The 17,985-nt window shown below is 48.5% G+C and overlaps 1 protein-coding gene across 1 annotated transcript in view; it reads right to left on the reverse strand.

Annotated features, from left to right (window-relative positions):
• Window positions 1-17,985, reverse strand: part of Arhgef3 (Rho guanine nucleotide exchange factor 3) — a 287,187-nt gene that overhangs the window by 186,473 nt on the left and 82,729 nt on the right. The window contains exon 3 of the mRNA XM_057770292.1: window positions 1,526-1,592. Coding sequence (XP_057626275.1) covers window positions 1,526-1,592 — 67 coding nt within the window. The remainder of the gene's footprint in view (window positions 1-1,525; window positions 1,593-17,985) is intronic.

Below are 17,985 nucleotides of genomic sequence, written 5' to 3' on the forward strand. Positions count from 1 at the left end.
CCTAAGTAAAGACTAGGCCCCAGAGAAACAGCCAAGGAGGTGTGTAAAATGTCTCCTGCAGTCCGCAGAGCTACTGCATCTCCAGCACTGCTCATCCGCAGACAAGAGCAAGAACGCCATAGTTCCGTGGGCCAGGGAAGCAACTCAACAGTTAAAGCACTTGTCAAATAACTGGAGTTCGGATCCGTGGAACCCACAAAATGTCAGGTGGAATGACAGCCTGCCTTACTTCCAGCCTTGGAAGGATGTCACAGCCTCTCTCTCTCTCTCTCTCTCTCTCTCTCTCTCTCTCTCTCTCTCTCACACACACACACACACACACACACACACACGGGGGGGGGGGGGGGAGATTCTGAGCTAAGCACTCTCACAACCAGAAGAGGAACAAAGGTACAGAGGCTCAACACACCCTTCGGGCCCCTCCTCACTGCCCTTCTCCTTCCTCCCGCTCTGATCTATCTTTCACTGTTTTCGAAATCCCCACCAAGGCCAGCCAAACAATGCTCTCAGTGTCTGCGTGTGAATGCATCTGCGGCACCCCGGGTCTAGTGAAAGAGGGGCACACTACCACCCCTTGCTGGAGCTGGAGACACACCCAGTTTCAAGAGTGGGAACTGCGGGGGGGGGGGGGGCGGTGAAGTGTTTGCTAACAAGGGCAACCTGGAGCAAGGCTAACCGACTGTGTAAGCGTGCAGCATGGCTGACTCTTCCTGAACCTGGTAACAGACGAACTCTTATGGATACAGTTAAGATAAACCACAAGCCTGATGCTCCTCGGACCAACGATGCAGATTCTGCTGTACTATTCACGCTGCCAGGCCTTTGACAGCATCGTGATATCCCTCTCTGATCTTCGGCTACTCCTAACCCTCAGTTCTTTCCCACATGCGCTGCCCTCTGCACCTCACATCTAGAACAATGTAGTCATCCATCCTTCCAGTACACTACTCACAACCTGTCTCTATACCTCAGCCCTCCTTTATGACAACCGCCCAGGGCCCGGGTGAGCATGCTCAGCATCCTCCTCCTTCACAAGCTAAAGAAGCCCAGAACTGCAAACACTTACACTACAAAGGCTTTCGCTACCACACACACAAACACAGCAGATTTGCTAGCACATAGAGTCTGAACCCTTCCTCTCTAAATAGAAACTAAGTGTTCCAGGGATGCTGTGCTCTAGGACCCCAGTCTGGGAGAGTGTGCACAGCTCAGCCTTACAGACCCAAGATGGGCTTTGCATTACAGATCTGCATCACCAGATAACCCTGCAAAAAGGCAAAGGTCCACCTCCAGGCACACTGGAAGCTTTGCAGCAACACAGAGCCAGTCCTTGACATTGTCATGATAGACCTTGACATTTTCACATGAGTCTCCTACAGCCACATGGTCTATGTCCAGGGCAGGTGATGTCACCTGTGCATGGACACTTAGGTGCTGTCCCCAGGTGAAGGTTGTTAGGAGAGCAAAGTGTAGCTTACTATGTCCCCACCATGGGGCAGGGTCACTCAGGACAGATACTACTTACCCCTCTGAAATTCCAAGCTTTGGGAGAGGGAAACATTGAGAAGTTGTTCTGCCTCGGCCGCTTGGGTCTAGAAGAGAAAAACCAAATGTTACCGTCCAGGGATTAGATGCACAGAGGAGGCTCTGCCTCACCAAGAGGAAAGCCCCCTGGATGGACGGCTGGGGGCATGAGGTGGAGGACTCTTTCAGAGACTTCAGTGGCTACTTTCACCCCCAAAACCTGCTTGGTCTCATAGCCTCACAGAAGAGTCCGTTGCCCACCTGTGAAAATCAAACCCATAGCAACACCAGAATACAAACACACGTCAAACCCAATGCCCAGGATCTCTCTCTTTTTAACATACAAACAGTTCCCAAACAGACACTATCAGATGGCTTTGATTCAGACAGGAATTTTTCCCCATTGCACACAGGCTGAGGAACCCCGGTGTCTCCATGAAGGCCACACAAGCTCTAGGTTTTAATTTTTTTTATTATATTTAGTTATTCTGTGTGGAGTGTGCCATGGCACATAGTTGGAGGTCAGAGGACACCTTGTGGGAGTCAGTTCTCCCTGCCATGCGGGTCTTCAGCGTTGGCAGCAAGTGCCTCTGCCTGCTGAGTCATTTTACCAGCCCCACCATGCTTTTTTCAAGCGAAGGTAAGATAAAAACGTCTTCAGGCAAAATAAAAGATGTGAATTTGATGGGGAAAAAAATCTTTGCATGATAATAAAGTAAATAAAATTTCATCAACTAGAGCACACGTGGGAACTCTGTAAGTGGCACCAAGCACAGCGAGCCTGAATACAGATGGGAAGGGCTGGTCCATGGGGTGGTAGCAGCAAGAGGGGCTCAGCTCTGCAAGACCCCGTTTCCGAACCTCAAATTTACTCCATCACTCTGGGGTAACAGTTCCTGCACCTGCTGGCTGCCCTGCTCCCTTTCTCCCACCCCGGCGCTCTATCGCCGAGTCTCAGCAACGCCTGCACTGTCTTCCGCACCGTTCAGCTAGCCAGCCCGTTAGCTTTCAGTTCCTGCCACTTGTGTGTCTTCAGAGACACTTTTCCCAGTTGAGCCTCTTGAAGGAGACCTGCCAAGCTAAGGTCCACGCCTCCCAAGAGATATCATGGCCAGCGAGTGGGACACAGAGGCTGGGGCCACATCTGCCCTGGATAGGTCCCCTCAAAGGAGAGTGTAAGGTTGGATGAGCTAAAGTGTTCTGTCCCAGGTGCCTGACACACAGAAGACACATGATAAAGTGTCCTGTCTAGGGTCAAGCCTGGGGATGTTGTGTTACTGCTGAACCTCACACACAATGTCCAGTGCTGGCCTCCGTAAACCTGTTCCTAACATCTTCACAAGATACACACAAAAGAAAACAGCACACAACAGGAGGGCAACACAACGTGAACATAGCTCTAAGAAACAGGACAGGGATTTGTGTGTGTGGCGGGGGGACTAGAGATGCTCCACAAATTCTAGCGTCAACTGGGGACAGAGAGAAGGCCTATGGGGAGAATAGAGTTGAGACAGAAGCCAAAAGCAGACACCTCACACTGGAGATCGACAGAAGCCTCGGGGTGGAGCTGAGGATACACAGAAAGACATCAGTGACAGAGAGTGTTCATGAGTCGTCTATAAACAGAGGAAGGCCCCTGCCAGGACAAGAAGGCACTTGAGGGAGGGTACATTGTGGGGAGACAAATGACAGATGTCCTTCAAGAAAGTAAGTGGAGGAGGTGGGAGGAAGGAGGGACATCCTTATATTGGCAAGAGGACCCAGTGAGTCTCCCTGAGGATGTTAGTGTAGCTGAAGACAAGAGCTGAGGGGCTTTTCTCCAAAAGTGAGGCAGGAGACTTATTTGTACAGAATGGGAGTTGACAGAGTTCCCAACGTAAAGTCTTGAAACCATGACTTCCCTGAAGTGGGCACGTCGTCTGTCTTTTTATGACCCACTTGGAGAAGGCCAGATGACAAACCACGATCTGAAGACTTTCCTAAACATTCTTGACATCCGCTGTCAGGCAGCCCAGGCCAGCAGTGCTGCCCACTCTGGCAGTATGGGGGCGGGGAAGATGATGAGAAACAGCACGCGCCAAGTGCCCCTCCTCTCCCTTAACCACAGAGCACTTAACCACAGGGCACACGATATACCAGGATCTGAGCCATTGGCGTTCTTGCCCCACTGACAGGGCAGGCACAGCAGTCCAAACTTCAAACACCGAAGCCAACTGTGAGCTGCTGGAATCAATAGAAATCATGGGGCATTTTTAAGGGTGTTTTGTAACAGCGGTTCCTTGACAATCTAGTGTTGAAAACATTTTTTTAAAAAATATCCAGAGACTATGATGATCCTGAAGCCTCTGGGGACATGTTTAGAAGCCAGGGGATGGCTCTCCCTCCATCACGCCAACTGCATCCTTCTGAACTGCAGCATGCTTGCAGTGTGCGAGGTTTCCTTGTATCCTACCGAAACCCCCACCCTGAGCCTGCCACCCTGAGCCCAGCAGAGCAGCTCCACGTCCCTCCACAAAGAATTTTTTTAAAGATTTATTTATTATGTACGCAGTGTTCTGCTTGCATGTATGTGTGCATGCCAAAAGAGGGCACCAGATCTCATTATAGATGGTTGTGAGCCACCATGTGGTTGCTGGGAACTGAACTTAGAACCTCTGGAAGAGCAGTTAACCTCTGAGTCATCTCTCCAGTCCTCTAGTTTTCTACTCTTTTTTTTTTTTTTTTTTTTTTTTTTTTTTTTGGTTTTTCGAGACAGGGTTTCTCTGTGGTTTTGGAGCCTGTCCTGGAACTAGCTCTTGTAGACAAGGCTGGTCTCGAACTCACAGAGATCCACCTGCCTCTGCCTCCCAAGTGCTGGGATTAAAGGCGTGCGCCACCACCGCCCGGCTAGTTTTCTACTCTTTAAGCAAGCAGCAGTCTGTTATTTTTCTAAAGTTCTGCCTGGGGAGTCCCAGTTCTTTTCTGAGTATGTGTTTTTCTAGTCAGGACTCTGTTCAGACTACCTTCCCACCAGTCCCCTAGAGAGTTGCCCGCAAGTCAATGTGGAATAAGACACCAGAACACTCTGCTCGGGAGGAAAATGGGATCTGGTCACATCCTCAACACTGGGCTTCAGCCTGTACACATGGGGCTCGTTGGTACCACTATCAGAGGCTGTTGTCAAGGTTTCCTTTTACCAAATCAACACTTGCAGAGTGCTCTCTGTGTGCCAGGTACTGACTGTTTGGACAGCCCTATTAAATGTTAACTCATTCTGTCTTCCAAACAGTATCTTATGAGTAGGTACTGTTGTTACCCCTACTTTACAAATGAAGAAACCAAGGCTTTAACAGGTTAAATGATTTGCCACAAAGCTAACTGATGGCAAAGCCAGGATTTGAACTCTGGCAGTTCGCACTCCAAGGTGCACAAAAGAAACACACAATAAAACCACTGCAAAAATTATTGTGAAAATATTATCAAAAGCAATTTACAGATTCACTGCACTCTCTACCCAATGGTAGTTCCTCCCCAACTGAAATATCAAAAACCCTGAAGTTCACATAGAAGCACAAAGACCCCGAATGGTTAAGGCCAACCTTGGCGGATGTAACAGTGCTGGAAGTTTGACCAAGTCCAACCTCAATCTTTGTAGAATAAAGAGTCATGGTGACAACAGCAGCTGCTACTGTCCCAAAGACAGAACCATGGGGTAGAAGAGCCAGAGATAAACCCACACAGTAACTACGAGACACAGTCTGAAAATATACAGTATTTATTTATTTGGGTGGGGGAGCAATGTCCGTGGCACACACATGTGGAGCCCAGAGGGCAACCTATGGAGTTCGTTCTCTCCTTCCTCTCAGTGGGTTCAAGGACTGAACTAAGTCACTGGACTTTGCAGCAAACCCCTTCACCTGCTGAGCCATCTTGCTGGCCCCAAGACTTCAAGATACAAGCACAGGCAAGAGCTTTCTGAAAAGGACTTGGATAACACAGAAAATCATCCCAATAGTGGCTGTTGAGATGGCTCAGTGGTTAAGAGCACTTGCTGCCTCGCAGAGGAGCTGGGTTAGGCTCCTAGATCTCACACGGTGACTCACAACTGCCTGTGACTCCAGTTCCAAGGGATCCAAAGCCCTCTTCTGGACCCTTCTGTTCCAGGCACACAGAATGCACACATACACGCAGGCTCTCAGACATGCATGTAAAATAAAAACATCTTTAAAACACTGAAAAATAGGATTACATAAAACTTAAACGATCAGCAATAGACAATCTCTAAGAAAAGAGACTATCTTCAGAAGGTACCCCGGCAAGTACCCACAAATTGAACACCCAGGGTAAACAGACTAAAAGGTAAACATACACACGCACACGCATGCACGGGGTGGGGGGGAGAACAAAGGAGGGGCTGGGCTGGGAGGTGGCCCAATCTGCAACATGCTTGCTGTGTCAGTGAGGACCTAAGTGCATAGCGCCAGCAATCATGCAAAAGCATGCTTTTGTAGCCCAGCCCTGAGAATGGGAAGAGAGAGGTGACACACAGACATGTACACATGAACATATAGGCAATAATAACAATAAAAGCCATCAGTCTTAGAGATTTTCCTACATCTGCAAATGAAGAGCCACAAGAGCTGGGTGTGTCTGCTGGCGCGGGCAGCTCCAGCCCTTCGGAAGTCGGAAGTCGAGCACTAAGCCTGAGGGTGGCAGCTAAGGGCCGGGTGGAGCCACAGCCTTATCATAGAGAGCCATAAAGACTGATGAACTTCTCTGAGTGTGCATCATAGTTTACTTCAAGTATAGTTTGTAATGCTTGTTTTGTTAAGATAGGAGACAGGATCTAAGGTTAGTCTGAAATTCACGTACTCCTGCCTTGACCAGGTCCTGATTGCTGGGGTAACAGACATGGGCCACCATGACCAGGCATTCTTTTTTCTATACCAGGGCTGGGGACAAATTCCAGAGCTGCATGCATTCTAGGCAAATGTTTCTCCACTGACCTACATCCCCAGTCCTTTAAAAACTTCCAGAACTGACTTTTCTGAATATTTTAAAAGCATTTAGAGCAAGTAAGTCTTAAAAAGTTTGGGTTTTTTTTTTTTTGTTTTGTTTTGTTTTTTATGGCTATGAAGGGTTGAAGAGATGACTCAGCAGTTAAGAGCATTTAAGGACTTAAATTTGTCAGATGGCTCATAACTGCCCGTAATTCCAGCTCCAGGGATCTGATGCCCTCATTTGGCCTCTGTTGGCATGCATACACACACACACACACACACACACACACACACACACACACACCTATAAATAAGAAATAAAATAAATCTTAAAAATCACTATGAACTCAAACTGTCTTTCTGATCTTTGTGGAAATAATAATAAAGGGGAGAAAGCAAACCTGCCAAACTATATCAAAATCATAAACAAAAAGAAAGGAGATATGTCCAAGGCTCTAACTCAAAACACATTCCTGTGGACGCAAACCCTTTCCTCGTTCCTGGCCACCACCTGTAAGGAGTCTTTGTTTTCATCTGGATTTTGTCCAGGGAGGGAGGAGCAGAAGAAAGTCTTCATCTTTTAATCAATACTATGTTGATCAGCAGCTAACAAATCAGCAGGAAGGTAGGTGGTCTAGCGTTTCTAAAACCCAAATCCTAAACCTGAGTCCCGAGAACGGGCGTTCCTAATTAACACTCTCTTGTAGCTAAGACACCACAAATTCTCAAATTAGCCAGCATCACATGAAGTAGTTTATTGACTCTGATAGAGACCCCCCACAGTCTCTGGGGTAATTAGAAGCTCTGTAAATGTTATTCTTGGCAGTGACTGGGGCCACACATAAAAACATGTTTATTCCCAAACTGTCAGTGAAATTCAGCGGAGAAACCTAGCCCGAGGCAGGCCTGCTAGAGCACATGGGGAGGAGAGGGGGGCAACACCGAGCACATGGACGATGGGGAGACCTAGGCGCCGTGGCAAGCAGCAAGCCATTCCCAAAGTCTGGTCAGCCTCCTCAGACAGGTGGAAAGGCAGAGCAGGTATAAAGGAGGAGGAGCTAGGCGTGGGAGAGTGACAGCATTTTTTGGCATTAATACTATTTGTGTGGTGTGGCCAGAGGTTGACATCAGGACATCGTCCTCTATCACTTCAGGTTCTAGTGCTAACCCTGGAACTCATTTTAGGTTAGTTGGCCACTGAGTTCAAGGCACCTTACTGGGGTTACAGGCACACACCGCCCCACTGCTCCCAGCTTTGGTATGGGTGCTCAAGCTTGCACAGTGAGCACGTTACCCACTGAGCCATCTCCCCAGCTCCGGTGGTGTCTTTTAAAGCATCAGCTCCCCAGATGTTCATAGGACCCTATGGAATAGGGTGGTAACAGTGGACAGGTAGCTACTGGTGTCAGACTGCGAAATGCCTACAATCAGGCAGCCCCGTTTCAGGCATCTGAGCTTGGCCAAGTTGCATAAGTTTTTTTTTTTTTTCCTGGCCACTTAATCTATCATAATATATTAATCATGTGTCACTCACCAAATATTTTTACCAAACACAGCCCATCTGAATGCATAGGGCAGTGCAAGGCCTCTCTCCTGGGCACCTCACCATCTTCCAGCTAGGAGAACAGAGCCAATGCTTACATCAGTGTTACTATAGTTGCTACCATGGCAATCTCCCCTAATCACCTAAGCAGATGTTCCTCCCATCCCCTCTGGGACACAGCTTGATTCAGGGATGCAGCCAGCACTTGCAAGCACATATTCACCTGTCCCTTAACGTCCTCATGCTTTTATAAGATTGTGAACTGTCTGGGAGCTTCCTGGTTCCCTGGCTGGGTCTGGACCAGGCTAATGGACAAGTGGGGTTCATGGAAAGACCATATAGAGAAAAAACAATCTGCACAGAAGGTAGCTGATAGCCTCTCCCATACCCCAACCTGATCGTGGAAAAGGACAGTGCTCCTATCAGGAGAGAGAAACCAGCTCTGGAAGAGGTCAGAGGTTATGACAGGGAGCACGGGGGAGACATTAAAGTTGTTTGTATGGAACTCCAAATCTTGTAGAGTCACATAGATGTCTCTGAAGAGACTTTTAAGACCACATCTCACTGAGTAGCCCAGTCTGCCCTCAATCCAAACAATCTTCATGCCTCAGCCTCTTAGGTAGCTGGGATCACAGGCAGGTCCCTAGCTCAGATAGCCATATCAAAATAAAACTATTGCTTTCACTAGTCAAAAATACTCCTAAAATAAAACACCTTTTAGGATACGAGAGCCATGAATGAATTTTCAGAAACCCTGAAGGTCAAAGGAGAAACAATAAAATTTTTCTTAAAAGATCTTTAAAAGATAATTCCATGGTAGCAACTTCTCAGAGTGATGGATCCACACTTACACATATATTCCCTGAATCTGACACTTTATGACTCCCAAATATTTATTTGTAATCATAAGATACTTGTTTTCTATTTGTTTGAGCTGAAATGCTTTAGTCCTGTGTAGCTTAAGAAGAAACCCATCCTCTAATTAGCAAACAAACACAGCCTACTGTCCTTAGGAAGCCGTAAACAAGGGTAAACAAGGTAGTACGTCCATCCGCTCTCGGTGACCACAAAATGACTGCTCTTCCCCTGACCCCCACCCTATTATACACACCCCCTGTTAGCCTGAGAAACATCAGCACACACTCCAGATCCCAGAAACCCAAACTGTTGGAGGGAGTGACCACACACACACATAAAATACATGTGTGTGTATAAATATATATATATATATATATATGCATACATATGTACATATATATGTTTTGAGGGGAGGGCTTTAGTTTTTTCTCAGCTCTGGCCCGTGAAATCTTCCAAAGGAAAAGGAGAACCCCGAAGAGCTCTTTCGACTGAGCACACGGTTTTAAATGAGATGGACGTGTACTATCACTTACTTACATTCATTTTTTTAGGATTGGATCTATGTGTATGGTATTTTGCCTGCATGTATCTATGTGCACCGCATACACGCAGTGCCCATGGAGGCCAGAAGAGAGCGTGAGATCCACTGGAACTAGAGCTGGACTCTTGTGAGCTGCCATGTGGGAAGGGCAGCTGTGCTCTTAACCACTGTGCTCATCTCCGGCCCTGAGTTGTTTGTTTGTTTGGAGACATGGTCCTCATGAATCCCATGCTACTCTCAAACTTACTATATACATATACTCTAGCTGACCTTGAACTTCTCTGGTCTTTTCCTACACACCCCACTTAGACATAAGATGGAGGAAGTGAGGTGCTGGCCTAGCTGTGAAGCAGCCTGGATAAGCAAAGACCATCTGAACTGGCTGGTCAGGGGTCTCCTTGGATCTGCTGCCATTTGATGGATCTCTGTCCCCTTGGCTAGACATATGGGTGGGCAGCAGAACTCAGAAAGACAGAAGAGAGAGCAGGGTTCTGAGAAGGAACACAGCGCCTGGGTCTCCGGAGACCAGCAGCTCTAAGAACAGTCTGGGGACCTTCTGTGACGTAACCACGCTCACCTCACACACGTTTGTTTACCTGGCATCTCCCATAGGCCTAGCTGGTATGAGTGGACCATACGCAGGTGTCAATGAACACTCCTGCTCTTGGTCACGGTAGGTCCTTCGGGCTAAAGAGACCACTAGCGTGCAGCTGGGTTAGCTAAGCTCCCTGGGAAGGTTTTGTTCAGTGAAGTGGATGGAGGCTTCTCTCCAAGCCTTGCTCAAGGAAGCTTCAGCCATCCAGTACCTCAAAGTCACTGGTGTCCCAGGCTCTGCTAGTGAACTTATTAACAGACTGAGTCAGGGCGTTTGAGTCTAAGGGGGATGAGCAGGGATTGCTCGTATGAAAGACAGACACTCATCTGCATCTCCACACATGTGTGCGTTTGTGCTCCCAGCACCGTACAAGCTCTAGAAACAGGTCAGGAAGTGCAGGTCAAGACCAGCGGACGTCAACCCAGGCTCTGCACTGACTTCACCTTCAGAAGCCTCCGGTACACTAAAGCCAAATTCAACTACTTTAAAGAACTCATATCCCCAGTCCCACACTCTAGCTGAGAGAGCTGTGGCTCCCCACTCGGAGCCTCTTTCTTCCCTCCTCTGCCCTGACACTTCTCCCTCAATGGAACCCCAAACTCCCCACTCAGACCAGTACCCAAGGAGCACCTCGCCAACTCCGCCATGGCCATGACAGCAGAAGGACCCTTTTACCGTCCTCTGTCGCAGTGCTTCCCAGTCCTCCTAATACTGTGACCCTTTAATATACTTTCTCATGGTGTGGTGACCCCAACCATAAGGCCATTTTGTTGCTACTTCATAACTGTAATTTTGCTACTGTTACGAATCACAATGGAAATATCTAGGCTTCCCAATGGTCTGAGGTGACCCCTGTGAAACTTCAGCCTCACTGGGGCACTCTAGCTCCAGCCCCTGGTGCAGCACCAGGACCTAGGGGGCAGGAGGAGGAAGAGAAAGTGATATCAATGCAGGACCTAGTTTTCTCAGCCTCAGTTTCTACCTCTGTGGAACTGGAGCTAAGCCTAAACTGCTGGCAGGTGACATTAGCATTTCCTTCTTCCTTGTTGGAAGCCTAGATGGGATTTCATGTCATTAATTAATCTATTTCTTTTCTACTGGTGTCTGTTTTGACACAGGGTTTTACCCCACAGCTCAGGATGGCCGCAGACCCTGTGATCCTGTACAAGCTCACCAAGACTAGGATTGTAGACGTGAAACAGACGTCCAGCTTGACTTGCTTTTAATTTGATTTCTATTTGTCTATTTAGTTACTTTGGCTTTGTGCTTTCTTTGTTTCTTCAGAGGCAAGGTCCATGTAGCCTAGGCTGACCTCAAACTCGCTAAGCGGCCAAGGATGGCTTTTAATCTTTGATCCTCCTGCTAGGATTACGACAAACAGACAGGCCCAATTTTTATGCAGAGCTGGAGACAGAAGCCAGGGCTGTGGGCATGCTAGGCCAGCACTCCGCCAACTGAGCTACAGCCCCAGCCCTTAGTGTGCTTTTTAAAATAAACTGTTGTGCTCAATAAAATTCACTCTTTGGGTATAAGTATAAGCGTGTTGATAAAACAGGTAGGTCATGCCTGCCACCACAGTAGGAACACAGGGCTGCCCTCCCAGGAAGTCCCCTCCTCAACCCAGTTCCTGGCAACTGTGATGTTTCTTATTTCTTTCATTTTGACTTTTCCAGAATGTCACATACATGGAATTCCACAGTGTCCAGCCTTCTACATTTGACTGACTTCCTTCACGTGGCAGAATGCACTCGGATTCATCCTGGCTGTGGTGTGAACCAGTGGTTCACTATTCTCTACGCTCCTCCGTAAATGCAGCCTGATCATTCTGGGGCAAGGTCACATAAAGCAGCAGTAGATTGACTGCCTTCTACTCCCCAATGACTTAGTCACCAGCTTCCAGAGTGCACTTCTAACTATGGATGACAAGGTGAAGCAGGAGTTTAAGGCCATCTTCCTGGCTGGGTCTGTAATCAGGACCACCGAGACCCTACAGGCCTCTCCCCATTCAGCCTCCCGTGAAGTAGTTCATTTGCAAACTGGCTGTCAGTACCCCAGCTCTCACGGAGGCTTTGGGAACTTGGGAATGGTCTGGGTCTTGATCTATCAGTTATAAAGTCTAAAGATCCTAGAAGGGGAGGCAGGAAGGTCCAGCAAACTGCTGGGAACTGAGATTTGTAGCCAAGATCAAAGTGACTTGACAAGGTGACAAAGGCAAGGAACACAGCCTTGGGGACAATTAAGGAAAAGGCAACCAATGGGCAGAAATGCTCTCCAGAGGAGCTGGGCCAAGGCCAGACCACACACTAGGAGACAATGACAAAGACCGAGAGAAGCTTCGCTGACTGCCCTGCCTATGGAGAGAGCTGACAACCTAGCGGGCAGCGTTAGGGCAGGGCTCGGGTGGCAGGGACAGCGAGGACAGAATAGGTAGAGAAGAAGCGGAGGCTGCATTCTCTTGAGGACTGAGGAAGAAAATGGACGGAAAATAAGATGGCGGCAGAAACCGTAATCTTAAAGATAACACGTAATGACAGACACTGAATCCTCACGGTGAGCCACGTGATGCTTAAGACACTTCAGGTAGCCATAGATGCTGTTTTTCTAAATGGCCATGTCGTCAAACTCCCTGCTAACAGCCTGGTGCTGCTCCCAGCCTTAGTCAGAGGTTCTTGCTGCAGTGGGGAGTACTTCCTGCAGAGATGCATCACTGGGGACTGCGAGCGCTTGGCCACATATGGGACATCTTTATCATTGCCGAAGAGGGGGCACCAGAGGACGGGGGGGGGGCGAACGCTGTGGCATGCTGCCCTATGGTACCCCCACAAGTTAAAGCCCCATCAAAAACTCCAGCATGGAGAAGGGAGGGGCTCCCAAGACCCCAGACCTAGCTGAGGAGTTACTGGCCATGGATGGTTGCTAGGGAAGGGAGAGTCACTTTTCTTTAGGAGCAACTGATTGGTCCCAAGCCCCAGGGGATGATCCAATACCCATGTGCTTATGGATGGTGTTAACTGGATTCAGTGGGCTAAATAAATAAGTCTAAAAGGAAGACATAAAGTTGGGAGGGAGAGCCGGGCGGTGGTGGCACACGCCTTTAATCCCAGCACTCGGGAGGCAGAGGCAGGTGGATCTCTGTGAGTTCGAGGCCAGCCTGGTCTACAAGAGCTAGTTCCGGGACAGGCACCAAAGCTACAGAGGAGATGAGATGGGGGTTCAAAGTGGACATATGCACCAGATGACTGATGTTGCATGCATGCATGAGTACCTTCTCTGAGCATCACTGTCACCCCACCCCCGCCACCATCTGCAGATGCAGAAGTTGGAGCGTGGAGAATAATAAGCGTGTATTGGAGGGCAAAAGAGCTGAGCCTGGACTCCCACGACAGAACCAGCGATCCACTGAGCTGCAGGCAATGCAAGGCTTGGTGGGAGAAGGAAGAACTGGGAGACGGGGGACATACCTGGCTGGAAAGGTGGGTATGGGGGAAAGAGCTAGTAGACAGTGGGCTGCAGGTGGTGTACCAGGGCATATCCTTAGCTAAGAGCCACCATACTGCAGAGGGTTCTCCTCTTTGGCAGTAGCGCTTGTGTGACCAGCAAGAACAGACAGCGCCATTGAGAGTCATATCCAGACTGCTCTTCACCAGATGAGCAAGAATGCTAACAGCAAGTGTGCCACAGGGGTTCCCAGTGGCTGGGATTTCCCAAGGACTAGTAAGCTTATGCTCATGAGACCCGGGGAGTGGACTACCAAGATGGATCAGTGGGGAAAGGTGTTGTTGCCAGGCAACCAGGGCTTGATCCTGTCTTAGTCAGGGTTTCTATCACTGGGATGAAACACCACGACCAAAAAGCAAGTTGGGGAGAAAAGGGTTTATTTGGCTTACAATTCAATAGCACAGTTCATCATCAAAGGATGTCAGGAACTCAAACAGGCAGAAACCTAGAGGCAGGAGCTGATGCAGAGGCCATGGAGTAAGTGTTGCTCACTGGATTGCTTCCTGCAGCTTGCTCAACCTGCTTTCCTATAGAACCCAGGACCACCAGCTCAGGTATGGCCTCACCCACCATGGGCTGGGCCCTCCCCATTGATCACTAATTGAGAAAATCCTTACAGACGGATCTCATGGAGGCCTTTCCTCGGCTGAGGCTCCTTCCTCTCTCGTGACTCTAGCTTGTGTCAAGTTGACACACAAAACCAGCCAGTTCAGATCCCCAGGACCCACAGACCAAATTTCTGTGGGTTGTCTCCTGACCTCCATACATGCATCGTGGCATACGCAGCAAAATGTAACATTTTTTAAAGTCCTTAAGCACCTAAAATAATGCCCAGCATGCATGAGACACAATAGATATTACCCATTAAAATTATTAATAGCATTAGTAGGATGCGGATAATCCATGACAGGAATTAAAAGTGCCCTGTTGGGAAGCACAGTACCCTGAATGTCATAACATTGTTCCAGAACCCCTGGGCACATGAATTCTCTAGTTACTATAACCAGATGAGCCCTTTTCATTTCTGTACCAAAGAGGGGTGGAGGCAGGTCCTGAACAGCAGAGGTGTGAAGATCAGAGCCCACCATTAATTAAACGGGTTCATGTATGAGCACACACTCATCTGGCAATGTTCCCCTCTGAGCCTTGCGCACTAAGAAAGAACACCGGAGAATGCACTCCCATTGAGACTTTTCTGGGCAGACCCGGGTGTTAAGATAATAACACAGTCACTGCAGTTCTAAAAGAGTGAGCCCTCCTGGAGAGCACAATATTTCATTAGAAATAGCCAGATCTTTTCCAAAGCTGAGGGTTGGAGAGAGCAGGGCTCCTACCTCTACAAAGACGCAGAAAAAAGGCCACACTTAATGCGAGTGCACAGTACCCTCTGGTGGCCAGTATCAGAAAAGCAGTGGCGGAGACTGGGGGCTCAGCGGTCAGTCTCAAATAGTCTTCAGATTCCCAATGTTCCTTGTCTCATTTTGTGTTGCTGGGGATCAAACCCAGGGCTTTATACACGGTAGGCAAGTGCACTGCCACCGAGATACACCCCAGTCACTTTCAAAAATTGAAACTGAGAGTTGGCAAGACAGATAAGCAGCTAAAGACACTTCCTACCAACCTGAGGTAGATCCCTAGGACACTCACGGTACAAAGAAAGAAGTGACTCTCAAAATCTGTCCTCTGATCTACACACACACACACACACATGCACACATCACGCATGCACACACACACAATGTGAGTTTTAGAAAACCAAGTAAACAAAATAAAATAGGAATTGAAAATTAAAAGGTTTCATTTCCTAACAGAAGAGCTGACAGGAAATGGTCACATTTGGCCTTCCCTTGCTTTGGGGGTTTTGCTGCTGCTGCTGCTAGTGTTGTTTTCTGGCACACTTGCATGTCATCTACACATGTCTCTGTGGATGCTGAAGTACCTGCTAGCTCAAAAGACACAGGCCATAGGCTCTCCATGTGTCCACAAGGTGTCCATCAGCATCACCATTTTAAGAGACTGTCCTCATGACCACTGGACTCCATCTGCTACTTGCTTCCAGAAAACCCAAGCAGGTCTGGACCAGGGATGGTGACATCGTAGTGGCTGAGAGGACAGGCCCACTTGGGTCAGATCCAGTAGATCCTCATAGATCCTAGACCCAGTTTCCCCGGGATATCCAGTGTGTTTGTGCCTTGCTCAGTTCCTTCTCCCTGGTGTATGGTCTGAGCTCATCACTCTCCATGACTCCAGTGGAGTTAAGTGGGGGTGGGGGGACTTGTAGCAAGGATCCGGGGAAGAAAGAGAAAACTGGGGTGGCGGGGGAGACCAAGGGGCAGAACAGATGGGAAGCGGATTTGGGTGGAGTGGGGCCACAGGCTGCAGGCAGCTAAGGAAGCAGAGCTGCAGACTGCTGCGGCGTACAAGGATATCTTTGGTTGTTGGCGAGACACAGTACTTGATGGAAAGAAAGTTTACTGCTGATGGTGCACTTCAAGCCCCCACCAGAGCTTTGGTGTTTGCTTAGAGTGAGCCCCAGCTTTACGGATAAGGAAAGCTGGGCTGAGGGAGGGCCTGTACCCTGTTAAGAGTCTTTCGGCTCACTGAGTTTCCACAGTCTTGCTCTGGGGTGCTCGGGGTGGAGGGAGGATGTCAGAAAAAGGACAAGCGAGGGTGACATGGCCCTGGAGACCCGATCACATGACAGAGCAATGTGCAGGCAACACCAGAAATAACAGTTCCTGTCCTCCCCTGCCCTTTGCCCTAATCACTGAGCCCCCCCTTAAGCGCCACTTCCTGTTTGATAAACCCATTCCCATTGCTAGATTCCCACATGCCCTCTGCACACAGACAGTCTTGACCCCAAATCCACCAATGCGATGGCTGTGTCTGCACTTCCTCCGAGAAGGCTTTTCCTGGATTTACACTCCTGCCATCCAAGGGTTCAGCCTTCTCTCCATCCCCACAAGAAACAGTGACTAGCCCCCACTTTGTGCCAAGCACCTTACCAGGCACTCAGGATACAATGCCACTTAGAAAACTATCCAAAGCTAGAAACAAAAGCAGAACGTTCGTCATCTACAGTGTGAACCAGCTTACAGTGAAGGCAACCGTGGTGGCTAGCATGTTAACTTCTAGAATCTCTGAGGAAGGAGGTTTCAATGAGAGACCTAGACGAGGCTGGCCTGTGGGTATGCCTGTGTGAGTTTTTCTGGTCATGTAAATTGAGATGCTCACTGTGGGTGGCACCATTCCCTAGGTGGGAAAAATTCTGAACTATGTAAGAGTGAAGAGATCAAGCTGAGCATGTACGCACTTACTGCCCTCTGTTTCTGACCATGGACAGAGCTTCAAGTACCTGCCACTTTGAATGCCTGCAGTAATGGCCCATAGCTTAGAAACAGGAGCCAAGTAAACCCTTCCTTCCCTTAAGGTGCCGTTGTCAGGGTGTTACTACAGCAACAGGAAACAACACTAAGACTAGCTTTGTTTGATTTATTATTTGCTTTTGGTTTGACCCCAGACTCTGCATTAGCCAGGCTATCAGCTTACAAAACATCGAAACACAGCAAAATAATTTCTCAAGTATAGTCTCAAAGGTTAGGTTTATTATCTTATATGACACTAACATGTTTTCTACAGAAGTTTGAATGTTAATCCAGCCTTCCTTTCTCTGTAGCATCTTCCATGATTATACATGTATGTTTATTTTTACATATGCATGCAAACATACGTAGAGATTGTATGTGTATGTATTCCTTGGTAATCCTTAAGATAAGATTCTCATCCTCACCCTGTTACTTCTTTTGCAGAGTTAAGTCAAATCTTTTACTCAGGATAAACGTAAATATTTGTTCAGAAGCCAGACCAAAGCACGAAACCCAAAACATGATGGAGAGAGGTATTCCCGGCTGCTGTGTCGGCGTGAGCAAACACTGTGTGACAGCGAGTGTGGAGAGGGGGTAAGTCGCATGAAGTCTAACATCTTTGACCAGGGCCTTTACCAAAGTCCCTCCTGGCTGCCTCCACGTTCAATAGTGGTGTCTTACCAAACAGAACCGGCCTCACAGGGTAGGAAAACTATGGCTCAGATCATGGGGCTGCAATTCCACGCTAACCTTCTCTAGCTACCAGAAAGGTCAGGAAAAACACAGCAAAGTAAGAGTTCCTGCGAGGAGAGATCCTTCTGGGAACCCACCCACCAGCTGCCCGCCTCAGGAGGCAGCATCCGTGCTCAGTGTCAGGCCCCGCCCATGCCAGGGCAGCCCCCAGCTTGCTGCACCCCCTCTCTGCACAGTGTAAATGCCTGCACAAGCAAGCATGACAGGATGGCATCCCACAAGACCACAGATCCCCACTTAGGGCTGACTTCAGCCCTCATTCTCTGTGTGACTCACCTCGGTCAAGGCTGGGCTATTGGGAGTGCCTGCGGTGGGGACAGACAGGGACC

The sequence above is a fragment of the Chionomys nivalis genome, chromosome 5, assembly GCF_950005125.1.
Source record: "Chionomys nivalis chromosome 5, mChiNiv1.1, whole genome shotgun sequence".
Classification (NCBI taxonomy): domain Eukaryota; kingdom Metazoa; phylum Chordata; class Mammalia; order Rodentia; family Cricetidae; genus Chionomys; species Chionomys nivalis.